The sequence below is a fragment of the Mchenga conophoros genome, linkage group LG6, assembly GCF_057382185.1.
Source record: "Mchenga conophoros isolate Kocher_MC1m ecotype Shallow Benthic linkage group LG6, M_conophoros_male_GT1.1, whole genome shotgun sequence".
NCBI lineage: Eukaryota > Metazoa > Chordata > Actinopteri > Cichliformes > Cichlidae > Mchenga > Mchenga conophoros.
In genome coordinates, this window is record NC_140531.1 from 35,505,244 (window position 1) to 35,532,939 (window position 27,696).

At 41.1% G+C, this 27,696-nt stretch overlaps 1 protein-coding gene and 1 long non-coding RNA gene across 3 annotated transcripts; one reads left to right on the forward strand and one right to left on the reverse strand.

Moving 5' to 3' along the window:
* The first annotated feature begins 732 nt into the window (after window positions 1-732).
* abcc6a (ATP-binding cassette, sub-family C (CFTR/MRP), member 6a) lies at window positions 733-27,196 on the forward strand. Its single transcript, XM_085277759.1, has 31 exons — window positions 733-1,100; window positions 3,890-4,066; window positions 4,242-4,367; window positions 9,774-9,911; window positions 12,516-12,638; window positions 13,721-13,782; window positions 13,907-14,038; window positions 15,244-15,450; window positions 16,615-16,792; window positions 17,006-17,167; window positions 17,285-17,377; window positions 17,935-18,138; window positions 19,274-19,420; window positions 19,519-19,606; window positions 20,172-20,241; window positions 20,354-20,480; window positions 20,576-20,752; window positions 20,836-21,003; window positions 21,210-21,393; window positions 21,492-21,576; window positions 21,665-21,782; window positions 22,219-22,426; window positions 22,523-22,833; window positions 23,124-23,323; window positions 23,491-23,617; window positions 23,834-23,935; window positions 24,047-24,193; window positions 24,289-24,447; window positions 24,561-24,727; window positions 24,838-25,032; window positions 25,839-27,196. Exons 1-31 carry the CDS (start codon window positions 1,059-1,061, stop codon window positions 25,945-25,947), a joined length of 4,533 nt encoding a protein of 1,510 aa, XP_085133885.1. The 5' UTR covers window positions 733-1,058; the 3' UTR covers window positions 25,948-27,196.
* Window positions 16,009-21,351, reverse strand: LOC146573159 (uncharacterized). Of its 2 annotated transcripts, XR_014892788.1 has the most exons (4): window positions 21,212-21,351; window positions 20,845-20,991; window positions 20,328-20,732; window positions 16,009-17,549 (listed from the first exon to the last, which is right to left on the reverse strand). It is a non-coding gene; the product is annotated as an uncharacterized LOC146573159 (long non-coding RNA). The 2 variants fall into 2 exon arrangements; XR_014892787.1 differs by having other exon boundaries at window positions 20,328-20,991.
* Window positions 27,197-27,696: the final 500 nt, after the last annotated feature.

Below are 27,696 nucleotides of genomic sequence, written 5' to 3' on the forward strand. Positions count from 1 at the left end.
TAACCCCCATCTTATTCAGCATGATGATGTCACATTTTCCACTAACAGTGCATGTTTTAGCTCAGGAAGATGACTAATTAACCAAATATATTATATTCTTGCCATATCAGCAATTTGTCCAATACTTGGAAATGCATGTGATGCTTTGTGCTACCAAGATAGTTCCACAAAAACAGTGTTTAGACTAAAAAATAGAACATTTCAAATACACAGCAGCTCAAATATTATGACATATGCTATAAGTTGGTGCTACCTAGGCTTGGTGAACTTAGGTAAGAAAATATTCACTGCTAATATCTTGGATTTGTGCTAAGTGGAGATCTTATAAGCATGGTATTTATCTGAGTGTGGCTAGTTTCAGTTTACAAGGTATGTCTATGCACAAACAGACACTTTGTGGTCAGACAACTGGCTGTTTGGGATGTGGGGAAAGAGGGGAAAAGAGGGAGCAAGGCAGGAGGTGAGGGGCACTGAGTGAAGATGGGAGGAGTGTGTCTGGGTGTGGAGCTGTCATCCCACTGAGGGAGTAGCTGTGGTGTTTTGATCAAAATCCAGAAGATGTGGGAGAGAAAAGAGGGGTGTGAGTAAATGAGGGAGAGAAAGAGGGAGAGTGTGAGAGAGCGAGAGAGAGAGAGAGAGAGAGAGAGAGAGAGAAATATTTCCACCCACCCAACAAGGAGACACACTCATAAACAGCAGGCAGACTGAGTGAGACTCAGAAAGACACAGAATCTCAGGGCAGCACCAGTTCAAACAGCGAGGCAGACAGAAACAGCGTTTGATTGAGAGAAGCTGTTTTATTAAAGAGCAGGAAAGGTCACACACTCAAACAGACACACACACTAATAAACACAGCGTACCACACAGACAGACAAGCGAGGACTGGCTAAACCCAAGAAACACAACCATTAGTCTTTTAGGACTCAGTGTCTCTCCCCCCGTCACACATACATACACCCACCGGTGCTGTTGCAGAGAGTCTGTGCTACCCATTGTGAGGAGCAGTGCTGATCGAGCCCAACAAGTGGAGCAACAGGGAGGAAGGAGCCAACGAGTGGATGGATGCCTTTTGCAGACTCAGTGGCCTGGACCCTCTGTGGGTGAGTTTATGATGTGTTCACTGACCCTGGAATCACATCGCATTACTGAGTGTGTGGCTTTTTCAGCCAAGGTCACTTTTAAACAGCATTCATTTAAAAAATGAGGTATGTCTTTATAATTCCTGCTTATTCCTGCAAAGATGTCTGTTAATTTCAGCTCGTAGTTGTCTATGAATTGCTAAATATGAAATCAAAGATATTTTTGTTATTTTGGCAGATTATATTATGAGTATTAGCATTTGTTTACAGAAGTGTTGGTGTATAAACACACTGGTATAATTCTTGATGAAACTCTCCTAAACTTGTTTTAATCTTATTATTTAAATGATCAGTGCCATTAGCATTAGCCAGATTAGCATTTTGTCCTTGGATACCTGTTGTTGATTAGATTAGAAGGATTACTGGCACTAATAAATAAATCAAATGAGTAATACTAATTTTGTGTGTTTAGGGAGAAAACCCCCATACACTGACCTTCTCAGTATTCGCAGCCAGTATTACTAATTGTAATCTAAAGCTTCTCTGAACGCCAGCCTTTACCTTTGATGAATACCACAGTTGTGTGTTTATTGTCATCCTGCGGCATAATTCATAACAACGAGATGCTGATTGGATGAAATGCACCACAGTGAGTCTGCTGCTCTAATTGGAAAAGGTTTCTAGTCTTGCATGTTTGCAAGACTCCACACTCTAAATCCCGGCTCTAAAATAAAAGGAACGGCTGTGATCCAACTGGAATGCCAGGATTATTAAATGCACTCATTCCTAACTTGACTTTTTCAACCCTCGTCCTTCCTCTTTCACTCGGTTTCTGGTTCTCGTTACTTCTTGTTCTCTGTTTCTGCTCCTGCAAAACCTCAAAACAACTGCCATCAAACACTGTTGGGAAAGTGAAAGCGTGTTAACTGTATTTTGTGCAGCCCTCGCTGCCATGAAACTTCAAAACACAGATGTGCTGTTCTTACGGGATGTTTTAACAGATGTTTCTGTCTTCTGCTGGCCACAAATATCTATTGCTATTAACTACACTGACCTTTTTACATGTTTTGGAAATGACATCATTGCTGACTCACTGGTCACAGCCTTGGGGCAGCAATGCAGATTTATATGGATCTAAAACTGAAATTGTAAAGTCCAGCTCAGCAATCTGTTCCAGCAACACCTGACCTGAAAGGTTTTAGGAAAAATTTGAAAGGGGCCAATTTAGGAGCTAGGATTGTGTTTAGCGTCTTTCTTTTTAGATCAACCTAATCTATAATTTGAACAACAGGCCAAAGTGAGACAGACAGGGGAGTGATCAACGCTCCCTTAAATTACAGTCTCTATAGTTTATACACGTCACATACTCACAATAGGTAATCCTCTAACAGTTCCTCAAAACTCAACGGGATTGCAACACGCTGAATTGGTTTCTGAAATAAAGGGGATGTAAAAAAGCAACAATGAGCAGATTCAGAGGACAATAAGTGTCTCTGTTCTCCACTCTCAAATCACTTTGTCAGGTAAAAATAGACACTATTGGCATCTACCAGACACCATTTCAGCCAAGGGTCAGAAACAAGCAAAAAGCACAAGAAAGAGCGCAGAGAGGCTTTGACGGGTTGGATGTCATCATAAAAGTGCTCATCTGCCTGCCACTGACCACAGAACTCAGACAGGTCTGTGAAAGTAGCCACCCACTCGCTCCTTCTCAAGCAGTTTTTCACTTAAATGGATTTTGATATGCCAAACCTCACAGAAGCTGCTGTTATACCATAGGTGCAAAATCATGCACTCGTTGCATAACCTTAACCAGATATGTAGTGAAGCTGTATGTGAGAATCAGACTTTTAAGGCGAGGCAGCCAAAGAAGTGTATCATCATAATTGCTAGCAACTGAAACAAGAGCCTGACAGTCCGATCATGATTCAGACCCATGTGGCAGTAAACAGTATTGACTGATGGTAAACTTGAATTAATCACAGTTACCAGAAATGACAGCGTCAGTCTGCCCAATATCTCACCTGCCGGGCTTCACTCAAAAGCCTGTGTGTGGACAGATGGTTGTTACATAATAATCTCGCAGCTGCCACCAATTTTGGCCACTTTACCTTATCCCAGTTGGAATTCTACCAGCAGAGCCAGACGTATGTGCCATGCTAGAAGCTTTAAAACCACTTCCTGTGGTGACTCCCCAGGGCAGTGTTGTTAGCACAGCCAGACACCCTGCCCCTCATTAGGGCAGCGAGGTGATAAACAAGGGAAGCTTGACAACAACAAGCCATTTAGCCCCAAGTATCTTTTTTTAACGATAGACAGACTATCTTGGTTGCGCTACTGTTACGTAATCGCAACATTTTGGCAGCATTTGCTCAACACACCTCGTCTGCACAAACTTTTATAGTTTATGGGCTTCATTATTACTGTAGTTCTTGACCTCATCGTTTGATTTGTTGACAGTTATATTGTCCTACTCAAATTGGGAAACAAGCCAGAGACGTGGTGAGGGGGAAAAAAATAAAACATTCAAATACTGACTCAGCTTTTTTGGCAAAGGAGGCCTTTTCCAGCTCGCACTCTCTCAGGACTGAGCACAGATACGTTTTCTGTTGACCTGCTGTGGTTTCGCTCTCAGTGGATTGATGGATGAAACGTAGGACCTGCACCAAGTCGGGATTTTTGCCACTTTGTCCCGCCTGCTTAGTCTGTCAGATGATGAATATAATCGCACAGTTTGACCTCGGTTTCTGGCTTTTAAGTATATTCTTTCAAGCTGAACTTTTGAACTTCTTGTTTTCTCTCTGATGCAGGACTGGAACCGTACATGGTACACAGCCAACCCAGACCTAACCCAGTGTTTCCAGAACACAGTGCTGGTGTGGGTCCCCTGTATCTATCTGTGGTTGCTGGCCCCTTTCTACTGTCTTCATCTCTACTGCCATGACCGCGGACACATTCAAATGTCCTGTCTCTGCTCTGCCAAGATGGTGAGACATCATTTTAAATGCTGGCCAGTCTTCAGTTTATTGTTTAAGTTTTTCCCATGACAGAAAAAGAAAAAAAGTCGAAACATTTGCTAAGTTTGTGTTGGTTTTTTTTGTTTTGTTTATTTTTGTTTTTAGCTTCTCGACTCATTCTCCTCATACTCTCTGCTCTGTTCAGGTGTTGGGTTTCCTGCTGGCTTCATTTGGCTTTGTGGAGTTCTTCTACATCCTGTTGGAGAGGAGCCAGGATATCCAACACCACATGGTCTTTCTGCTCAGCCCTATTATTCGCAGCATGACTGTGGTAAATACTGTGGCTCTTTTTTCTCACACATGTACACATCTATCCAAATCAAACTCCAGTTGTTTTAATTTAATGTTTTATTGACCTGGAAAAGGTTACGCACACTTTAGATCTTGCATGACATTTGGAACATCAAGGATAGGAGCAAGGCGCGTTTATCAATTCCTTATTTAGCCAAAGCACTGCACTGTGTTCTTAGTGTTTGTACTAAGGGGGGAAACTACATGTCGTCAGAATGGGAGTGATAACATTAAGGCACAGTGTTGAAAACAAATCCTTTAAGAATAAAAAAGCAAGAACTACAACGCAAGTTTTTAAACACAGTTATTAAACACAGACAACAACTTTAATATTACTGCGAAGCAATCATCTAATTGTGCATCAGGTGTCCATAATTTCTATATATAGATGCACCGTTGATTTGTAGATCTGACATTTGTTCTTCATTCAGAGTAGCTTTAGCTAACAGAGATGTTTGGGAAATATTTCGACTTGTGTCCTGCTGGCTCACATGTCACTGTGCAAATATACAGTATGCTAGTCAAACACTGAGGTGCAAAGATGCAGAACTATAGCTAGATTTATGGTGTAGCAGGCAATGCAAATATCACAGTAACCTGCTTGTATTTGACAATCGCTCATCGGACTGCAAAGCACTTATATAATGACATCACTTACTGTTTCATGTGGAGTCAATGTAACTGCATATGTATGTGCAAAGTTCCAATGCAATGAAAGTGTGACTGTTAGGTACTTTGGCAGTGGCCAAATAAACCAAATATAATGAATCAGATATTTTGCAGCCTGGATCCCTCTTTTACAAAATATATACAACTGACACTGAAAAAAATGGGAATTGCTTCATGTTTCCATCTGTGATTTAGGCTTTTTAACACAAACTCCTCTCAGCTGAGCTCATGAGACACCAGAGGAAGTCCATTCCCTCTGACTTCCCCTTTCCCAGTTTGGACCCTTCCTCTTTAATTTTCTTGCTTCTGTGAGTCTACATGCGTTGTTTTTTACATTATGGATATAAAATCTGCAAGAATATGACTGAATATAATGTGTCAGAGTATATACCTTGGAAACAGTATACACTACATAATGAATAAACACTGCATAAACGATAATATTTCTTATAGGTGATGATCTAGTGTATACTGTTTCCAAGGTATGTACTGTTTGTATCTGACACATCATCATGCATCATGATGATTGGTCAATTATGTATTAGAATTCAAATGAGCTGCTTAGTGGCGAAGAACATTGACAATGGCATGGCTTCAATCCCAATTAAGTCCATATGACTGTCTTCCAACTATGTGGTCTGTCTTTAAAACAAAAACACACAAATCCACACACACAATTGTAGTCTGTGTTAACCCTAATTACACAGGAAGATTCGGTCTTTATATAGCCTACAGGTGTACTGTTGGATTGGAAGTTTAGATGCCAGATGCTTCTCTGAGCACAATTCTTCTGACCACAACTGTACAGTTCAGTGGGTTCAACTGCAACGCCTTAGCAAAGAAGAAGAAAAGATAAAAGACAAAATAGCCCTCCGGATACCCTAGCAACAAGAATCCTCGGTTGGGTATAAACCAAACCCAAAATCCAAAAAACCCCAAAACAAAAAGCTCTGACTCAAATGTTTAGATCTGAATCAGTGCAAGACATATGCAGATGTACGTAGTCTGGAAGAGATCTTTAATCTTTACAAATGTTGTTTGTATCTTCCCTCAAAACATCTTGAAGCAAACCATACTGGCCTCCACGACCCAGATCACAGTGGTGTCTAGGGTGAGCGGTAGAAGGTTATTTATAGAAAATAAGGCCCAGCGTGCAATCAGAGAAATGTTTTAGCCTTTGTTGATAGAAAAGTCCCTGAATGTTTCTGAGAACATCGATCCCACTCATTTTCAGTACATCTTAAATGATACTTAACTTGGATGAGAAGGCAAAGGAGAAGAGGAGTACAGCTCAGCATGGGTGGCATGGCAAGTTTAAAATGCTGTTTATCCTGAGCAAGAGTGATAGAAAGTACAATGCTATGCAAGGGTGCAGAGCCCAGATGGGAAGGGTCCTGTGAGCTTATAAAGTTGTCGTATACGACCCACACAGTTGTATAAGTTTACGTACAAAGCTCTCTCTCTCTCTGTAGCCTCATACAGGTTCTGCTCAGTCTCACTCTCCAAGTCAGACAGCTTTACCCACCTGTGGTCTTTTCAGACTCTTGAGTAAATACCAGCACGTGTTTGTGTTAAAAATACACTGAGACGTCTCTTGTATCAAAAGGATACATCTCAAAAAAGGTCCCTTATTTGGAATATCTAATTTCTCACACCGGGGAGGAGGGTGGGGGGGCAGAGAACAAACTCCTAAATCACATTAAGAACATGTCTCCAATCTTTTAATCTATGTGCCAGACTTATCTTTATTAAAGGATATAATTTTCTAGATGTTGATTCTAGCCACATACCACCAACCAGTCCCTGGGTGCGGGAACGGAACACTGTGCTCTTGTTGCTCTGACCAGTTTGTTTTGTTGCCCTTCAACTCAAGTTAGTGTATGGGAACGCTTTCGCCCAAGTCAGTCAGCCCACGAATGAATCGTGGTCAGTACGGATGTAAAGTACACACATGACACCGGCTATAATCAGTAATGCCATGACGTAAAGCTCCTATTCCATCCCCAGCACTGCACACTTCCCATGTAATTATAAGGTCGGGGTTTGATTCAGGCCTAGTGATGAAGTTAGTTCCACCCACTGACTCCTACAAACAGATGGGCTTATGGTTTGCAGCAATATGGTGGCAAGACGGAGCGGAAAGCTAGGAATAAGATCAACCTTCCTCTTGTACGCTGACCTAAGGCCAGTTTGGTGTTAAGGTTTGGACTGGGGCTGATGTGATCTTATGTGTTTAGGAGCAAAAGAATTTAAAAAAAAGAAGGTTTATCCCATGGGCTTGGTACAGCACACTAACATAGAGTGTGCCTAATAGATATGGTGTTAAGTAGTCCCATAGTCTTACTTAACTCCTCCAGCAGTCAATAAGATGAACTGACTAATGGGTCAAATTAACCTATGAAATACATTCATTTATATTGATTCATCCCCAGTGTTAATCAACTAATTATCGCTAAACTGTAGCATTTTAGCATCTTTTAGCTAACTATTTTATCTTTATGATCACAAGCAATATCTAGTTTAACATAGTTAAGAATATTGTTCCCATATGCAGCAGAGGAAAATACTTCTAAAAGTGTATTAAATAACAGTTGAAGTTATTGACTTTTGCATTTGTTCAATCTTTATATCATGCTGGGCTGTCCCACAAATCCATTTTTACCATTCACTGGCACTTTAATCTATTGTTATGTAACTGGAAGATTAACTGTGGCATAAAAATGTCCTCTTTTTCTCAAACTTCATTTGACGATAATCTTAAATCTCCAGTAGTTGCTACACAGGTAGTATTAAAGCATTTCGTGTTTAGTTGGCTAAGACCACAAAATTGAGTTAAGAGAGGGCTGGACTGGCACTGCTCAGGCGCGTGCAACCACAAGCACTAATAGGCTCAAAATCTTTTGCTAACAGCGCTGCTATGCTATGTATATAAAGCAGTGAATGAATAAATCAGGCCAGTGTTGCTGATTTTATGTTCAGAAAACAAATATGCATTTAAAGCAGAATAAAATTCCATTGAAAACTATTAAAGAAGCTACTCAGTTAACTAAAGTATTGCTAATTAGAATAGCTTCGGTCCTAAAGCACACAAGATTCTTTGACATTTGTGTGTTTTGGGTTGGCATGTTGTTCACATCCCCTCTTTACTGTATCTATGGCTTTCCCTCCAACTTCCCAAACACATTCAAGTCAGGTAGACCAGAGACTCTAAATTCCCCATATGTGTGACTGTAAGTGCGTGTCTATTTATATTCTCTCTCCCTGATGGGCTGGTGAGCATCAAATGTGTTGGGGAAAATGAATGAACAAATCAAATCAAATCAAATGTTTCATCATCACTGCAGCAAGAATATTGTTTATATTAGCACAAAGACATTCACTGGATTTACACAAAGTGCTTCAGGTTGTTGATGCAAAAAGAAAAGTTATATAACTGACAGACCAGCAGTTTATAACAGGACAGCACTGCGGCTCGTCCCGGGGTAACCAATGTGGGTGCTCATTATGAAACCTAAATCCGCTTTCTCCCCACTTGGTGATGAGCTGGCACGGTGAAGTGACGTCTCACTTGGCCAACCACTCGGTGAGGGACCAATTACAGAGGTTCACAAGCCGATGCGTGCCTCCTCTGAGCACAGACAGATAGCCAGCATGTCTAAACCAAATTAGTCTTTTTTTGCTTGTTTGTTTGTTTGTTTTTTGGAGAAAACAGGAAAGTATATAGGACAGTGTGGCATGCGGCGTATATGTGTCATTTTTATAAAGAGAAAAGAGCCAAGTCATATTCGTGTCTGCAGCCAGGGAATTCCCAGAATCAGAGCTATTTTTGGAGGTTTTTATAAAACCATTGACCGCATTACATTAGATCACATGAAATCTGTGCTCTGTGGAAAACACTCGCACTGACAGTTGCAGCTAATAGAAGAGAATGAGGTTCTGTGGTTCCACGAGTGGCATCCGGTGACACACGCAGCCATTAAAAGATCGTCTGTCAGCATCCTCGGGTCATGCATTTGTTTTAGTAAGCAAGATAGCATTTGTTAATATTAACCAGAAAAAAAACAGCTTGTTGGCAGTTTTATTCCCCTGCATCAAGTGAAGGTTTTTCCATGAATTAAATGTTGTGTAAAATGTTAACCGTAGTTAACTTCAACGTTTGTCAGCATTTTTTGCAATTTATTTTGTTGCTATATTAAGTTTGCACTGCATTTGTTATTGGATTGTGAAGTTATTGTACTGATTTCCAAGCTAGTTTGGCTCATTGTTGGTTAGGTGAGAAACGATGAGCATAAAAATATCCCTTTCTTTGGATTTCTGCAGAATATCAGAATATTCAAATAACCTGAAGTCTTCATATAGACATAAATCCAGAGGCATTTAGAGTCAAAGGAAAGCCTTTTGGAAGGTCTCTGTTTTTAAATTTATAATGCAATCTATAGACGCAATGCCAATTAGAAAGCAGTTGACATGACTGTACACAGACTATGAAATCTGAGTTTCCCAGAGACTGAAAAACATTGTTGTGCTCTACAAAAGTTGATTCCTCCTGGTCCTTTTGTCCGTGAAATCATTTCAGGCAGTATCAACGTGGCATCACAGACTGGAGTTTGGCTCTCTTCTCTATGGTGCTCTCAGGGACAGAGTTGTTTCCTGTCCTGTGTTGCAAGAACCACACATGTTAACTGTTAAATTAAAGTCTTTCTGTCTCTCTTTCTAGATCCTGGCCATGTGCATCATCCAGTTGGAAAGAATAAGAGGCTGTCGTTCCTCTATATTCCTCTTCCTGTTCTGGGTCTTGGCAGTTGTTTGTGCTCTGGTGCCTCTAAGAGCAAAGATCCAGCTAGCCATGGATGAGGTATGTTCTTAGCCTATTAATGAATATAAAAATAAATGTACCCTTTAATATAAACGATATCATCTTGCATCCAAAAAGACTGAAATCAAAACTAGGCTCATGCCAAAGTGAATTTGTTAGCATGCCCAGTCTGAACTTAGTGAACCTGCCATGTCTAAACACCGTGAAGAGGTATCTAATCAGCTGTGCTCCTACCCATAGTCTAGACGCGAGACTCCAGCAGCACAGCTTGAGCTGTACCCTGTGTCAGAAAAGAATTTCTATCTCTATCCCCCAATTTTAACCAAGGTAGCCCAAAGTTAACACAATGTGTTGGAGGATGACACTGCCAATTCTGGTCAAGCCTGTGTGTGTTTAGGGTTTCCTTTTCTTCCTGTGTCTCCCGTCGAACACAGCAATCATTGTTGTATGGGGGTAGGTTTGTATTTTTGTTCACGCAGCCGTGGGGCAGTCGCATTTGCATTTCCATAAAAACACACACACATCCATATTTCTGTTTTATCGTTTCTCAGTGTGACATTCCCATACTGTTTGGGGGAGAGTAATGATGGGCCTGGGATAAATGCTGGTGAGACATGGCAGCCCAGGGTCAGACCAGAGGAACGTCAGCGCTGTGTTTATGGACCTACACTGCTGTAACCACGGCCAGATGGAAATCTATGCATTCACACATAATGTAAAGCCATATATGATTTACACGCAGATGTTTTCATTTCACACATGCGGACACATGAACGGTGCACACATGTAACCACTCATAAATTCTTACTATATCCTCCATACCATATTTCTAATTTATGATGAACCGTATCTACGTATTAAATTTGGTTAATCACTTTAGGCTTTTTACCACATCCTCTCCTCCAAAAACTGTTGTTGCTGCCAGCTAGAAGGTATTATACGTCAAGACTGGCATTTAAAGTTTCAGATTTGCAGGCAACTCCCCTAAAACTCATAAAACAAAGGAAGTTATAATTCCTGGTAGACTAATTGGCTTAGTCTACCACAAAGACAGTAAACTGATTACAAAAATTAAATGTAATGTGTCAGCTACTGAGACAGATTTTGTTTTTATGCTAAATAGTGGAGCTAGGTATCAAGCATACAGCCACAAGCAATATCACTCCTCTCAACCAACTTGGGAAGGAAACTGAATGTGCTTTTTCCTAGAATGTACAAATATGAATTTAATATTCATACAGTTGCAACAGAAGTAGTGAGGAAGTTCCAGGATCCCATCGGTAAATAAAAATTGGACTAGATCTCAGAAGTAAAACCAAAGAAAGGAAAGATTTAGGCAATGAATAGTGACGTTATAGATCTGTTTAACAGTTTCAAAATTGCAAACAAAATATTTTTAGTGTTTTTTTGACTGGTATATTTCAATGTCTGTAATTTTCATTATTTAAAAATGCCATTTTGTTCTCAGTTATCCTGGCCAGTATTTGTTTTCTGAGGGTTTTACTATAGCGGTCATCACTAACATCAGTACTGTTGCATGACAAAATACAAACAGTAAGACGTTTTCTTTTGCTGTGATGAGCTATAAAAAAAGCGGAGGCTGCACAGCTCAGCAGTTTTATTCCGTGTGGACTGTATATAGCGCTGAGATGTATTCTAAATGTTTATGAAGAATGTGTCCATTTCAAATTGCAGCGTTGACAGCTCAAGTTGATGGAGTACATGTTTGCGGACCCTTGGTCATTCTTAGCTGCTTGACCTACATTTTTCCCACCCACTCTCCGACCATCCTGACCCTGCTTTTCACAGTGTGGCCGGATCCGTTTGGCTTCTTCGTATCGCCTTTCTGGGCACGGCACCACACTTTTCACAGAAAATCATTTTACTGTTTACCATGGCTCCAACTCTTATGCATAGCCATACTGCTGCACATACACAGCACACAGCCTGTGGCAGTGGCTCTGTCCCAGTTGTAAACAAAGCCTGTGCCAGAGCCCAAAGTTTCTGTATGTCAAGAATAACATGCGAGTCCTACAATTCACAAAAGTCTCTGAGTGGTTAATATTGCAGCTGCTCCCTTGATTGAAAGTAAGGGTGCTGGTTTGTGAAACCACAATTTCCCTGTTTACAGATACGGGCTCTTAGCGTGACTGCGAGACAAATTTAACTGTTGTTTCATTTATAAAAAGCACACCATTAAAGACTCTGGGTTTTCACCCTGATTTGGCTTAAAGGTCCAAAATACTCTTTATTGTGTCTGTGATCCCGGTGCAGAAACCATCCTCCGCTATACGGCTTGCGCTCAAAGGAAAAGCTATATAAAAGCTATATAATGAATTTTGTGCTGTTGTGAAACTGCACACAAAGCCACAGTGGTGACAAATGATCCGTTGTACCACAGTCAGGATGTTGTGTGATTTGTTAAGTAATGTTGAAAGAGATGAAACAACCAAAATACATTTTGATCCAAATGAAAACCCTCGTCATGTCGGCCGCAAAGCCAATTAATTGTGTCCCTAGTTTAAAATAAATGTCTAAATTGCAAAACTTGCTTGAAACCAGTAAACTCAAAGAACTTTAACTGCAGCATTCTGACATTATCAGCTGCCTTTTCATTGCTTTTCCTATTTATTTATTCCACAGGGCATTGCCTCTGATATTGTACGATACCTCGCCTTCTTCTCCTACTTCACAATCCAGTTGGCCCAGCTATTCCTGTGCTGTTTTGCTGACCAGCCTCCAGAGGGAAAAACCATCTCAGAAAAGGTAGGCAGAGGAGAATGTAAACCGCTTCCGTCAAGAACATCCTCTATGATTACCTAGGAACGAAAAATGCCGGAGTGGCTGTCCTGTGGTTTTCCGCTTTTGTTGTGAAGACACTTTTCACTTTTGGAGGAAATGATGTGATTCACATCCTCCTTCCTTTCACTCTCACATGTCCACTTTGGCTTCCTGTGAGAGGAGTGTGAATGACTGTGTGTGTGTGCCTGTGTGTCTGCATACCTTCAGTACTGCTCACTCACTTTGTGAGATAACATCGAGACCACTGCTAAGAGTCTGTGACCACACAACAGAAAAGCAATTACTTAATACAGATCTCACTACCCCATCAAACATGAGCTTGGTAAAACGTTGTTGAGCTCAGAATAATACGCTGATTAGGGGCAACTCACAGGTGAATGAAAATGAGCCTCTAACTTATCAAACAGACATATGATGTAATATTTCCGCAGTGGTAAACAATTGAAATAGCTGGAAAAGTCCCTTAAGAAATTGCTGGCAAGTAGCAAGGAGGTTGAGGGTGCAGAAGCCACAGTCTGGCATGGTGGACACACCCATTTTCCTCCACCTCCTCCGCTGCTCTGCCCCACGCTCTGGTTAGAGTTACTCACAGGAAGAGAGGAAGAGGGGAGACAGAGAGTAAGAGCACTGGTAATGATGAGAGCAAACACCCCAGTGAGGGGGTGGCAGGGTGGAGGAGATGCCAAAAAGTTTGCGTGACGGGACAAACTCTGTTTTTCTGCGTGTGTATCCACTTGTTATAGTTTGTGATGACACATTTCCACTCTGTCTGCAGCAGACCTCAAAACGTCATATTCACCCTGCGCTAACACTGAGCACTATTTGTGCTGTTCTGTGGGAGTTCATGGCCTTTGGTCGTCAGACTGGACCACCTGAGTGTGCAGTGTTGTTTGCGCACATTAGCATTCTTAAACACAGCCCGCACAAGTGCACCATTCAACCATCAACCGACGGACTCTGTTAGGATGTGTATTTCTCAAAAACCCTCAAGTGGTGAGAGATTTACTGCGAAAACAACAGTGAGTCTGGTCTTTAATCTGTTGCAGAATCCCTGTCCTGTGAAAGATGCCTCTTTCCTGTCAAAGATCCTCTTCTGGTGGTTCACTGGGTAAGATGGTTCTTTAAAACCCTTTCATTTTTAGGCATCGGCTGACTCACTGCAACAACAGTTTGTGCTTGTTTACAATAATATGTTTATTCTGTTTGAATCACTTCCCGTGTTTCTTCCTCAGACTTGTCGTAAAAGGATATCGCAACCCACTGGAAGCAGGGGATCTGTGGACCCTAAGGGAGGAAGACAGATCACAAAAGATCATCTCAGATCTGGAACAGGACTGGACAGCTGAATGTGCCAAACTTCAAAAGTGAGAATTATTTAAATTTGATAAATTTTATTTGGTACTTTGGGTATTTACAGTAGTACTGCAATGCACTTTGCATATGCATCTGTATACCTCTCTAGTATGGCTGGGATTACGCTCCTTTAAGACACGTACACAAACATCTGCAGACACCACAAACACATAATTGTTCTCATTATACTACTTTCTAGTCCACTTGGAGTCTGCTCGGGGGAAGCATGTGCAGTTGGTGGACAAGTCTGTGGGGTCACCGCAAATTGGAGGGTACAATAACAGCCGTGCTGAGCCTCACATGCAGCTGCTGCTGATGAAACTTACATCATTCGTACCCTAGTGGACTCTGTGTACTAGTGGATGCAAAATCTATAACAAAATCTGTTACAGTACTGGAACCAATAACATTATTTTAACATTAACCTGATAAACAGTCATCTTTCAAGTCCTCAAACTGCCATTCTGACTTTCTGTTGAAAATTCTTATTTAAATCCTAACCTTAGGTAACCACGTCTTTACTGGGATCATCAGCTTTATTTGTTAGATTTTAGAAGGCATCTGCTTTTACATAGTTCTCCACATCAGAAGCATGTCAAATGTCAGCATACTCCTTTAAAGAACCACATCTTCAGCTGTTTAATGTTTGATATGTATCAGGCAGCAGTTGGTGCATGAATCTGCAGCACAAAAGACAGGACATGACATGTGCAGGAAATGCACGTGTCTTGCTATTTTGACACAGGCCTGTGATCCCCTGTACTCCTCTCCTTATTGTCATAGCCAAAAATCAGTTCCATTTTATTGCAATGTGGTCAAACTTCAACATGGGGCTGGTCGAATTAATGACCCGAGCAGAGCAGAGCTGTAACTGTGGTAAATTAAAACTTGGGATGTCTCATCACCACAGGCATTTAGGGCTAAAAATAGGCCCAAAGAGAGTCATTTGAGGACAATACAATACCATAATGTCAAGACTAGAGACTCTGTGCCATTTCCAAGGCTTGTTAACACAATCCAGTGCTTTGAAAGCAGTTGTTAAGTCTAATAATTATTTCAGCAAATAATGCTTTTCTAAGCTGCCAACAAATTCAGCGGTGGCACGAAAAACAAGTGCTTTTTTAGAGTTTTACATTGGAGACTTAAAAGACAGCAGCATGTTGGTGCATCTCTAACATAGATGTCTGTAACTGTGACAATGTCTTTGCTCTTTTAGGCAGGAGAAAGCCTTAGCATCAGGTGTGGCGCTGGGAAGCCGACTGCCAGAGCAGGCTCAGCTCCTCAGGAAGTTGCAAAAGGAACAAAGCTCTGGCTTCTTCCTCCTCAGAACACTGGCACGCAAATTCGGCCCGTACTTCCTGACTGGTACTCTGTGTATCATATTCCACGATGCCTTCATGTTCGCCATCCCTCAGGTGCTAAGGTAAGAGTGCACCAGAACCTCAAATTCTGCTTTTATGAAAGACATGTGCCTTTAAGTAGATGTAGTATGAGTTGCCAATATTTGCAAATATTAAGTGTATCTCAGCCAGTACCATGAGGCCCATGAGTATTTTTTTCCATTGCTGAAAATCCCCTAGATAGCAGTTCTCTCATTTATATAATCCATAAATGTTGTGACGATTTAGCATAAAGATAGAAATGAAGTAGTCTAGTCTGATAGAAAGAGGTTTACTTAGTGCAAGAAACTGTGCCATTATATTTGGAATGAGATACTGTTGTTGAGTTCCCAAATATAGCTTTTTCACTGCTCAGTGTCCCACAAACCAAATGGCATTGAGTGTACTGTATTGAGGAAAGCTCCAGCCAGACCTTTCCAAACCTCAGCTCTGACTGAAATTACCTGGATGCACTGCAGACCAGGCTAGGGTAAAATAAAGTTTTATTGTTTTACTGCTGGGAAAATTCAAGAAACAGCAGACAAAAATACAACCGTCTAAAATATCTCTTTAAATATAGAGATAGACAGATAAATAGCGTTAAGGGATTTGGTGATTTATGACAACTGCCAAACAACAACAGAAGCTGGCAGCAGTGAAAACAGGTCATGGCCGACCCGCCACCCGCCTCACCATCCCACCAGTCAGACTGGAATGTTGTTGTTGATGCAAAGCACAGAAGCAGTGGAAGTGTTAATTACGGTCATAGAGCTGTGAGCAAGAAAAGTAGACGAGACCACAGCCCTCTTTGCTCCAGTAAGGAGGACATGAAGAGAGAGAGAGGAGGCTCTAAATGTCAGAAATGCAGTTGGACCACAATAAGGGAGCCGCTGGCCAAGTGTGAGGGCAGCCTGGCCACAAGCTGAGCTCTGTTGTGCAACCTAGGCTACTTTGTGATGGCCAGTTAGCCAGCAGCCACAGCAGCGCTCAAGGACATTGGCAAAAGCACACGAAAAGAGTCAGATAATACCAGATTGAATCTGTAAAAAGAGTAAAAAACCTGTCTGTGCCTGTTTTGCTTTGCATCATTCGCAACTTTCCAGGAAAGATATAGAAACAGAGCCTCAATACAGAGGTTGAAGACAAAATTGAACATGTGCAACCATCTGAAACATTGCGATTAAGTATCTCTTTGTCCTCCTCCGTAGTCTTCTGCTGGATTTCATGAGAGATGAAGATGCACCACTGTGGAAGGGCTATTTCTACGCCACGCTAATGTTCCTCCTCTCTTGCCTTCAGTCCCTCTTCAACCATCAGTACATGTATACTTGCTTCACAGTGGGAATGAGGGTGAAGACAGCTGTCATGGGCTTGGTTTACAGGAAGGTGAGTCACTCTATATCTACGGACATGAAGCCACTAACCGACACAGACACACAACATAAATTATGTCTCAAGTGGCACAAACAAAAACCTTATCTTCTTCCAGAATGGAGTATGTGATTAGCAGTTTTACCTAAGATGAATGATTTTGTGAAATCTTTACGAGGATATTAAATTACACTGTAAACAATGCTGTCTCTTTTGTTGGCAATCCAGTCTTTGGTGATAAACAGCTCTGCCAGAAGGACTTGCACTGTGGGCGAGATTGTGAATCTGGTTTCAGCAGACACTCAGAAGCTCATGGACTTTGTGGTGTACTTTAATGCTGTGTGGCTGGCTCCGATTGAGATTGCGCTTTGTCTCTTCTTCCTCTGGCAGGTATGTTGAAATGCAGTGTTTTTACAAAGCATCCAATTCATGCACAAATGAGGCCTAACAGAGTAAGAGAAAAAAAAACAAACCTTTAAACAATCATATCCTTTCTCCTTTTTTCAGCAACTTGGCCCGTCAGCTCTGGCAGGAATTGCCACTGTCATTCTCATTTTTCCACTCAACGGATTCATTGCAAAGAAAAGAAGCAAGCTGCAGGTAAAAGCTGTTACAGGAATCCTTCACACTTTCGTTCCAGTAGCCCAGACATCTGGCACGTCAGGTCAGGGATACCACAGCTGGTTTAGATAGTGACTGAAGAGCTGTGTGGGTGTTTGGCCTGGATGGTGCATTCTCCCTTGTCCTTTTGATGTCTGGTCCATATAACATGCTTGAAAAACAATGACAGGAAAGGGTGGGCAGTAGAAAGGCATAATTTTTCATTTCTTTGGAAAAACAACAGAGGCTTCTGTAAATTTGGATGCCAGTTTAATCGAACTTAGTCTTGAATGCAGTGACCACATTCCTGGCTCTTTGTTGTTTCCTTGTTATAAAATTCACTAAAATGTAACAAGCAATAAATTCTTACTGAATTAAACAAGTTCTGTGATGTTCAAGAAAACTACTACAGCTGTAATAAGGGGAGTCAAACCCATGTTCACAAATGCATGAATCCTGTGGTCTGCTAATTGTCTATCCACTGTGCCTCAGTTCCAGCTTTGCATGCGGTCTTTTTCAAACAATACTGAGTAAAAACCCCTGTGTCTGGTCAACAGGAGATTCAAATGAAGTTCATGGATGGCCGTATCAGACTGATGAATGAGATCTTGAATGGGATAAAAATCTTGAAGTTTTATGCCTGGGAGAAGGCCTTCCTGGAGCAGGTTTTGGGCTACAGAGAAAAGGAGCTCAAGGCTCTGAAGAAGTCTCAAATTCTCTACTCCATCTCCATCGCATCTTTTAACTCCTCTTCTTTCTTGGTGAGAACAATCATTTGATAGACATTCCAATACAGAGGCTAACTCCACGATACTAACAAGCAGTCCTGCATGTCTAAAGTCTGAATAAGCCCACTGTGCTAAAGAGCTATATAGTCTGCAGTCTTGATAGTGAGGCGGTCTTGAATAAATAGACATGTAGACAAAAAAAATCTTGTCGTTTCTCAAGTACAGTAGCAATATATTAGATTTGATTGATTTGTTAGGAATTCACTTCATGACCGTCCCATGATAGCACCAAATGCTAACTATAGGCTAGGAGTGTAGCTTAAACAGTAGAGAAATGTATATGCGTGTATAACAAGCAGTCAGCTGTGACTGAAGGTGATTGCTCTCAGGGGGCTAATGCTACAATGTCTCTGCTGCAGCTCATTTAATGCTTAAAATCTAAATAACAGATGCCGTGAAGAACTTAGTGGTGCTGTGAATTTCCTCATCTTTACAGAAAGGAATCAGTCAAAGCCAGTAGTATCTATTGTCTCAGCCTTTTCTATCGAAAAAATACAAGAAGAATAAAGCGTACCTCATGAAATTACATTTAGGCCACAGCTCCACAGGTTCCCATTCATTCACGGCTCTTGCACCATACCTTTAAATAGTAGCATTCTACTAGTAACTAGTATTTTCTCAGTCATGCTAACGTGTTGGCAACCACCAGGTATAACCATTATACCATCTTACCATGCCAGAAACACAAAGTAAGCTGAGACAATACAATAATTACAAGTGTTAAATCAATAAGGTTGTGTTAGATCATCAAATCATTAAGATTTATCCTCTGGAGATGTCTGAAGAGAATTTCATCTTATTCTATCAAACACCTTGCTGGAGACGCAAAAAATAAAATTATACATAAGTGGCCTTATTTTAAAGATTCAAGTCTACAGAACAATAAGACTTGGCTAGACTTAGGGTTACGTGCCACAGACAGGGCGGGGAAGTCAGAAAGTAGTATCAGACATTTAAAGCATTGCTGCTGATGTTCGTCTCGACGTGGGTTAAAGTATATTGACAATTTAGACCTGTGCAATCCTTGTTCTTAAAACTGTCTGTGCCTAAAGAGCATGCAGGGTTCTGCCCATAAAAGTAACATTTAGTGCCTTTTTTCCCCCCCAAGATTGCTTTCGCCATGTTTGGAGTCTATGTGATGCTTGATGACAAGAACGTCCTGGATGCACAGAAGGTCTTTGTCTCCATGGCGCTAATCAATATCCTGAAGACTCCACTCAGTCAGCTTCCATTTGCAATAAGCACAACCCTGCAGGTAGGTTGCATTTCTTCTCCATCCCTGATTGAGGAGATTATTTTCACAGTCCACAGTTTAACAGCACATATCGACCATTTCATTTCTGACTGTTTCAGGCTGTAGTCTCACTGAAACGTCTGGGGAAGTACCTGTGCTCAGAAGAACTGAAAATGGAGAATGTCTCAAAGGCACCACTGAGCTCTGGTAAGAACCCCACCCATATATACACTATTACACTGAATGAATACACTTCTATACTTTTCAGTTTCACAAATATCCACAGTTTGGTTCCCCATACTGCCTGAAATCACAGGCTGTCATAATCAATATAAGCATCCCACAAGATGTAGTTGTTTATAACTGTGGACTACCACAACCTTGTATGGATCATGTGCACTGTCACTTCCTGGGTCCCCAGGCTGACTGGTAGACAGGGTAATTATAGGATGTTCCCTTCAGCGGTTGAACGTAAATCACAGCATGAATTCAGACATATGATTCAGAAAGAAATAAAAAAATATACTGCACTCCTCTGTCTGTAAACTGTCAACACTTCCTAAGACAGCTTGTGAAAAAGCAGCGGCTCTGTAATTTGTATGATTAAGAAAATTCACTTGTAATTACGCCCCGGCTGCACCCTGCCGAGTAACTTCAAGGAGAAGCTTTGTTTTGAAAGTTTGTTTATCACTAAGGATGAAAGAATACATCTGTTTTCCAGTGCTCGCTGCAGGTTTTGTTCTTTTAAGTCAATCTTTTCTTTATTGTTTAGACGGAGAAGATGTGGTCATAGAAAACGGCACTTTCAGTTGGTCTGCAGAGGGTCCTCCATGTCTTAAACGGTATGTCTTAAGTATGTGTTTATATGTTTTGGAAAAAGAAGATTGAAAAAAGAAATCAACAACAGAATAAAAGATTTGAGGCTTACAGGAAAATTCACTTCTTTGTTGACAGGATCAGTGTCAGTGTACCTCGAGGCTCCCTTGTTGCTGTGGTAGGACATGTAGGCAGTGGAAAGTCCTCGTTGTTATCCGCTATGCTTGGGGAAACGGAGAAAAGAAGTGGCCAAGTTACTGTCAAGGTACTAAGCTTGCGTTCCATAACAAGGTCTATTCATAGTTTGTGGGCAACTTGTAATAAATATTGATATTCTCGCTTTTGACTGTCTCTTCACAGGGTTCTGTGGCGTATGTTCCCCAGCAAGCCTGGATTCAGAATGCCACAGTCCAAGACAACATCATATTTGGCCGGGAAAAGCTGAAAACATGGTACCACCGTGTGCTCGAGGCCTGTGCCCTGCTCCCTGACCTGGACATCCTACCTGCTGGAGATGCTACAGAGATTGGAGAGAAGGTATTGAATACTTTGTTTAAAAAAAATGCTGCTTCATGCATATGTTGAGTCTCAGATATTTTAAACGTTTTTTCTCCATGCAGGGACTTAACCTCTCAGGCGGGCAGAAGCAGAGGGTCAGTTTGGCCAGAGCTGTCTACAGAAAGGCTGATGTATACTTGCTGGATGATCCGCTGTCTGCCGTTGATGCACATGTGGGTCAACACATCTTCGACAAAGTCATTGGACCAAAAGGAGTCCTTAGAGACAAGGTAATGCCATATAACGTCTGCAAAGTGCAGTTTATCCAGTTCAACGCAACCACAAAGACAATTGCGCCAGTTACAAGTTCTGTGCTATTGTTATCATAATATGGAAAGAACCACTTTGCTGACACCTTTGTTTTCAAGAAAGCCTCAATTTAGTGTTGGATTGTGCTTACATGTCATTTTTCTGACTTGTGTGGCTTGCTATACAGACCCGCATCCTGGTGACCCATGGGATGAGCTTCCTGCCGCAGGCCGACCTCATCCTCGTCCTCGTAGATGGAGAAATCACAGAGAGTGGCTCTTACCAGGAGCTCCTCAGCCACCACGGCGCATTTGCAGACTTCATCCACACCTTTGCAAGCACAGAGAGAAAAGAGAGTGCCATACAACGAGGTGAAAAGACATTTCAGACATTAGTTTTGCTGTTTTACATTAAGACAATCTCTTAAATTCCCAGTAATAACTCAACACTATGCACACTTTTCATGTAGCTGGTTCCAGGAGGTCTAATGCTCGCCTCAGTATGGTCGACTTCATGCCATTCTCCAGAGATCTCTCACAGGAGCAGCTCATTGGGTACATTGACAAATGCATCACTCCTCATTCTCATATTTGGAATATAAACCATACTTTTTTATGAAACTGACCTCTGACCTCTCCTTAGGGGTGACACCACTAATACAAACCTGCAGAATATGGAGCCTGTTTCTGAAACAGACCAGGAACAAGTACCAGAGGACTTGGGAAAGCTCACTGAAGTTGACAAGGCACGCACTGGAAGAGTAAGTCTGAAAAAGGCCTAAAATTAGGTGTCAGTGCCACTCCCTACCATGCTCTGCAGTTTCCCTCAACTCTGCTTAGCTTGCCAATATATTTCAAATCATTGTTGTTATTTTAGATTGTGCAAGTCTAATGTTTTGGTAGACAGTCACTCCCCTTATGTTATTTTTGGCTAAAACAAGAAGCCATCTTCAATGAAAAGCAATTTTACATGACATGTGCCCAGCACCAAATGGCAAACAGATACACAGCAGTAAAGTTAAACACATGGTCATGGCAGACACATTGTTCTGGTTGTGTCTGCAAAAATAGTTATTGCTGGTTTAATAATTATGAATAAAATTGTTTTATTATCTCTGATCTGGACTTGGATAAATGGAGGGAATGGATGTGAAGATAGTTCTCTTATTCCTGCTGCTTTTTATCTGTTTGTAACAGGTCAGGTTGGATATGTACAAGAAGTACTTCAAGACAATCGGTTTGGCCATCATCATTCCCATCGTCTTCCTGTACGCCTTCCAGCAGGGCGCTTCGTTGGCTTACAACTACTGGCTCAGCAAGTGGGCCGATGATCCTGTTGTTAACGGCACCCAAATTGATACAGACCTGAAACTGACTGTCTTTGGGGCCCTTGGGTTTGTGCAGGGTGAGTTAGTGGGTTTAATTCAAATGATGCTTCAAATGATTCAAACAATTTAACTTCGTTTGGACATAACAAACACTCATTCTCCCTTCCCTTCAGGTGTTGCTATCTTTGGTACGACTGTTGCCATCTCTATCTGCGGGATCATCGCCTCTCGCCACTTGCACATGGACCTCCTGAACAACGTGCTGCACTCTCCAATGTCTTTTTTTGAGTCCACGCCAAGTGGCAACCTCCTGAACCGCTTTGCTAAGGAGATTGACGCTATTGACTGTATGGTCCCTGAAGGCTTGAAGATGATGCTAAGCTACGTCTTCAAGCTCATGGAGGTCTGCATCATCGTGTTGATGGCTACACCCTTTGCAGCCGTGATCATCCTGCCTCTCGCTTTCCTCTATGCCTTTGTCCAGGTATATTTTCTCCCCAAAATATAAACTCTCCACTCTGATCTTTAGTTTCTTATTTGAGATGATGCTGTTGAATGTTGCTTAGCAAGAGCTGGGTTCCATTACTGTATGTTATTGGAAAGTTCTGGGCTCCAAAACCAAACCTGCTGATTTTGCCATCCACTTGAATTTTGTTCCCCACCTGCTGACATGGACTTTGAATGCATTCACTCTGAGTTATGGGAAAGCCCTGAGTGTTCCCACTTGTTTCATTCATTAAAGATGGTGTTTTACTTTTCCACTGTGGCCAACAGAGCTTCTACGTTGCCACATCCTGTCAGCTGCGCAGGCTGGAAGCTGTGAGCCGCTCGCCCATCTATACCCATTTCAATGAGACGGTGCAAGGCGCCAGCGTCATCCGAGCCTTCGGAGAGCAGTCCAGGTTCATTCTGCAGGCTAATGAGAGGGTTGACTTCAATCAGACCTCCTACTTCCCTCGATTTGTGGCCACCCGGTGAGAGGATATGCAATCATTATAAAGTGCCTTAGCTTTATTCATATTCCATTTGCTCACTTAGCAGTTGATGAGGGTTGGATAAGGTTTATAACATTAAGAATTGTGGTTGATTTATGAGATAACAATGTTATTAATGATATTAATGATAACACTGATATCTACAGGTGGCTGGCAGTCAATCTGGAGTTTGTTGGTAATGGTGTGGTCTTAGCTGCTGCCATTCTGTCTGTGATGGGGAAAAGCACCTTGAGCCCAGGCATTGTTGGTCTGGCTGTGTCACATTCTCTCCAGGTAATACAGTCTACCCACAGTCACGTTGTTATACTGTTATCCAAGTAGCCACCTTATTACCACCAGAAACACAGTATATATTCTTTGATCACACAGCTACAGAATGAGGCATTTGGGAGTTAAACTAGAAAAAGTGAAAATTGCATTGTTTTTATTTCTATCCGGAAATGCATCGCATTTCAGGAGAAGTAAAAGCCTTTTCACTAAATATTGCAGGTGACTGGAATCCTGAGCTGGATTGTGCGATCTTGGACTGATGTGGAAAACAACATTGTTTCCGTTGAGAGAGTGAACGAGTACGCTGACACTCCTAAAGAGGTCATTATTCCCACCGCACACACACGTACCCCAATCACTGCTTAGGACAATAAACTGTACTAGAGGAGGGCTTTTGTTTCTCTACTTATCCTTCCTTATTGGCTCATACAGGCCAGTTGGAGTATAGAGAGCAGCTCACTACCCCAGGCCTGGCCCCAGAACGGTACTATAGAGTTCCAGGACTACGGACTGCAGTACCGTAAAGGCCTTGAGTTGGCTCTGAAAGGAATTACTTTGCATATTCATGAGCGAGAGAAGGTAATTCATTTTGTGTGATATTAAAAGTGTTCATCGCCTTGATTTAAACTGCATAATTATCTAAAACATCATTTCTAAAACCTAATTTTTTTCAGGTCGGAATTGTGGGTAGAACTGGAGCAGGAAAATCCTCACTTGCCCTGGGAATCTTTAGGATCTTAGAGGCAGCAAAGGGAAAGATCTTTATCGATGGAGTCGACATTGCTGACATTGGACTCCATGACCTCAGATCGCGCATTACTATCATTCCTCAGGTATAATAACTCTTATTGAGATCTGGCTTTCATCACATTAAAAAAATGATTAGTGATTATATTACTAATTTAGACATTTCGGTGATGAATAAAATCTCTGTCCTCTCTCACAGGATCCTGTGCTGTTCTCAGGCTCCCTCCGGATGAACCTTGACCCTTTTGATACCTACACAGATGAGGAAGTGTGGAGTTCACTGGAACTTGCTCACCTCAAAAACTTTGTATCTAATCTGCCTGACAAACTTAACCATGAATGCACAGAGGGAGGAGAAAACCTCAGGTACACATAAGCTCACCAATATGACACGCAGTAGCGTACAGTAGCGTCTACTCCAGCACCACGTTTAGTATGATATTCTAATCTTCCCTTCTCTTCCTTTGTATACGTAGTCTGGGTCAGCGTCAGCTCGTATGCTTAGCCAGAGCCTTGTTGCGGAAAACCAAAATCTTGGTTTTGGATGAGGCAACAGCTGCTGTGGATCTGGAGACCGACACACTCATCCAGTCAACAATCCGCACACAGTTTGAGGACTGCACTGTGCTGACCATTGCTCACCGCCTTAATACCATCATGGACTACACCAGGTATATTAATGTTCATTGCCTATTTAGTGAATCGACAAAAAAGTAATGGTGACAATTTTAAGAATTCATTAAGTGACTGAGGCTAGGTAAAGATCCCACATTAGATGATCCCAGCTTCTGGAATATTGCTGCTTTTATCCATTTCTTGTCACAGTCCAAAAGTCTGTGAAAAGAGAGGACTCTGGACACTAACATGTAAAGGGCATTTGTTATTAGAAGAAAAAAAACTGTTTTTATTTACCATTTCAAAGACAGTAAATTGTGGGAATGGTTCTAAAGAAATATATTCTTTCTTGTAGCCCTATAAACAAACTTGTTAATATTAACTTTTGCCTAAACCAGTAGTATCTATGCAGTTTGTGGAGTCAAAGAGTCAAATCCAGGTGTAACATGGTCACTAGTGACATGCATTGTTTTTGCATTATTTAACTGCACTAACTTAATCAATGAATTGTTAACTTATATTCTGTCATTTGTAGATACGAATTAACATACAGAGGAAAGATCTGTTTGTAAAAACTGCTTTAAAAATGGATCTGACTCTTGCTGCCTGTGGATCTGAATGAGAAACAGCTAGATTATTTGTTGGACTATGCAAAAGTGTTTGAGGTCAGACTCTCTATGTGATGCAGGCATGTTATATGCTAGTAGAGTGTTATGCTATATCCAGATACAGCAAAGGAAATGATGACATGTGAGATGACGAATACAGATGTGCTTTGCAATATTTGCTTGTACTGCACAGCTTTATTACACACCTATATGTTGCATATAAACAATATACTTTCTTTCTTGCTGCTTCGCAGAGTTATCGTCATGGACAGAGGCCACATTTCTGAGATGGACTCTCCAGCCAACCTCATCTCACAGAGGGGGCAGTTCTATCGAATGTGTCGGGAAGCTGGACTGGTCTAGGTCTCCGCTGGGCTTTGGCCATAGAACTGATGACCTGGTGTACAGATGTGGCACCTTATGCTTATGGCTCTCCAACACACATTAATCTGGGCCATTCCAAGCTTTGTGGCAGCTCCAAAGACCTCTCCGTGAGGGCATTGTCGATGAATCTCAAAAGCATTTGTTGGTTTTTAACAGACAGACACACTGTCCCAAGTCAGGAAAAGACATTGTTAACCTCAGAGGATGAAAACTATACAGGAATGCTATACTGGATATTTGAGTCTCACTACAAATGTTGTATTTCGATTAATGGAGTCAGTTTATTCCATAAACAGGATTAAGCCAAAGGCTGGAATGAAAGGGTAACACAAATCTTAAGGATTTTCATTCTCTTTAAGAATGGAAGCTATATTATTTTTGTAGTTTTATAAGTGTGTATTTTTTTATGTTTTCTCAGGCTTAAATATGGATGTTTACTCACTCTTTTTTTTAGCCTTGTATAGAAAGAAGAGGCAATTTTATAATTTTAAAATGATAGAAGTCTTATTTTGTCTTCTTGTCTCAGAAAGTGGGTCAGGAAATTCTCTGACACACTAACCTTCAAAAGGTTCACTTTGGCAAAGGATGGGCAAATGAGGTTTGTACTGCATTCAAAATCTGAGCTTGGGGCAGCCAATTTGGAGTTTTTATATGTCAGGGAAAATGAGGAAAACATTGAAGTGAGCCAACACATTAGCAATCGTCCAACTATGTTGTGGCCATTGTTTATTTCTGTCAAAGTAAACACATAAAACTGTCAATAGAGTCCTTTCTGGTCAGATTTAACCTGACACCGGTAGTGAAAACCACCATGAATGAAGAGAATGCCTCATGAAAACAATGGTGATAAATCTCTGTGTGATTGTCTCTCAGCGTCTACCACACAGACCAGGCCATACACACACGGAGAAGATAAAAATCAGTGTTTGTTTGTTTTATTTTTTATGGTGCTGACATGTTGATTTTACTCTCTATTCAAAGAATGAACCCTATGAACTTTTCAAGGAGAAGAAGCATTTACTGTTTTGTCTTACTGGTTTAGACAATATATTCTAAGAGAAACCCAAGTTTTTATTTATACCATTTGACAAAATGTATTAAGTGTCCTTAAAATTATGAGGATTATGTTATATTTATACTTTTTATAACAAGCTTGATCATTTTCACTGACCTTTTACTGTTAATGGCTTTTGTTCCATACATCATGCTGGAAAATAAAATTTATTTGACTCAATGGTTATGTCTGGCTTTGCATTCGTAAGTATATAATGGTAGGTGCTTTCACAACCAAGTGAACGCAGATTGAAGAAGTGCTACAGAGCAATTAAGGCAACTTAAAATAATCACAGGATGGTGTCGAATGAGATTATATCTATGTATTTATATCAAATAATATTATGCCCCACTGACTTCATCATTTTAAAAAAAAGACACATTTCAAGTAAAAACCAAGTATTTCCTAATAATTATATTTTGAAAGAGTGAGGCAAAAATGCCTGACTCTTTCATTTAGGACTGTTTCTTTAAACAAGACTTTTGCCTCCTCATGTGTCAAGTTCTGTATGTAGTTTAATCCACATCCACATTTTTGTGTCAGAGCCTGTGCACAGCTCATTCAATGTGAGATTTACTGTGGTTTGTTGCATGTAACCAGAGCTGAGTTTATAAAAACCAGGGAAAGGTGCATGTAAAATATAAATTCACACAAAACTTAATTTAAGTTACCAA

What these genes read in the sequence shown, in the direction of transcription:
- abcc6a (XM_085277759.1), top strand. Translation starts at nt 1,059, where the DNA reads ATGGATGCCTTTTGCAGACTCAGTGGCCTGGACCCTCTGTGG. An exon ending in CTACAGAGATTGGAGAGAAG is followed by an intron (nt 20,753 to 20,835) that starts GTATTGAATACT and finishes TTCTCCATGCAG; the next exon opens with GGACTTAACCTCTCAGGCGG. An exon ending in ACGCTGACACTCCTAAAGAG is followed by an intron (nt 23,936 to 24,046) that starts GTCATTATTCCC and finishes TGGCTCATACAG; the next exon opens with GCCAGTTGGAGTATAGAGAG.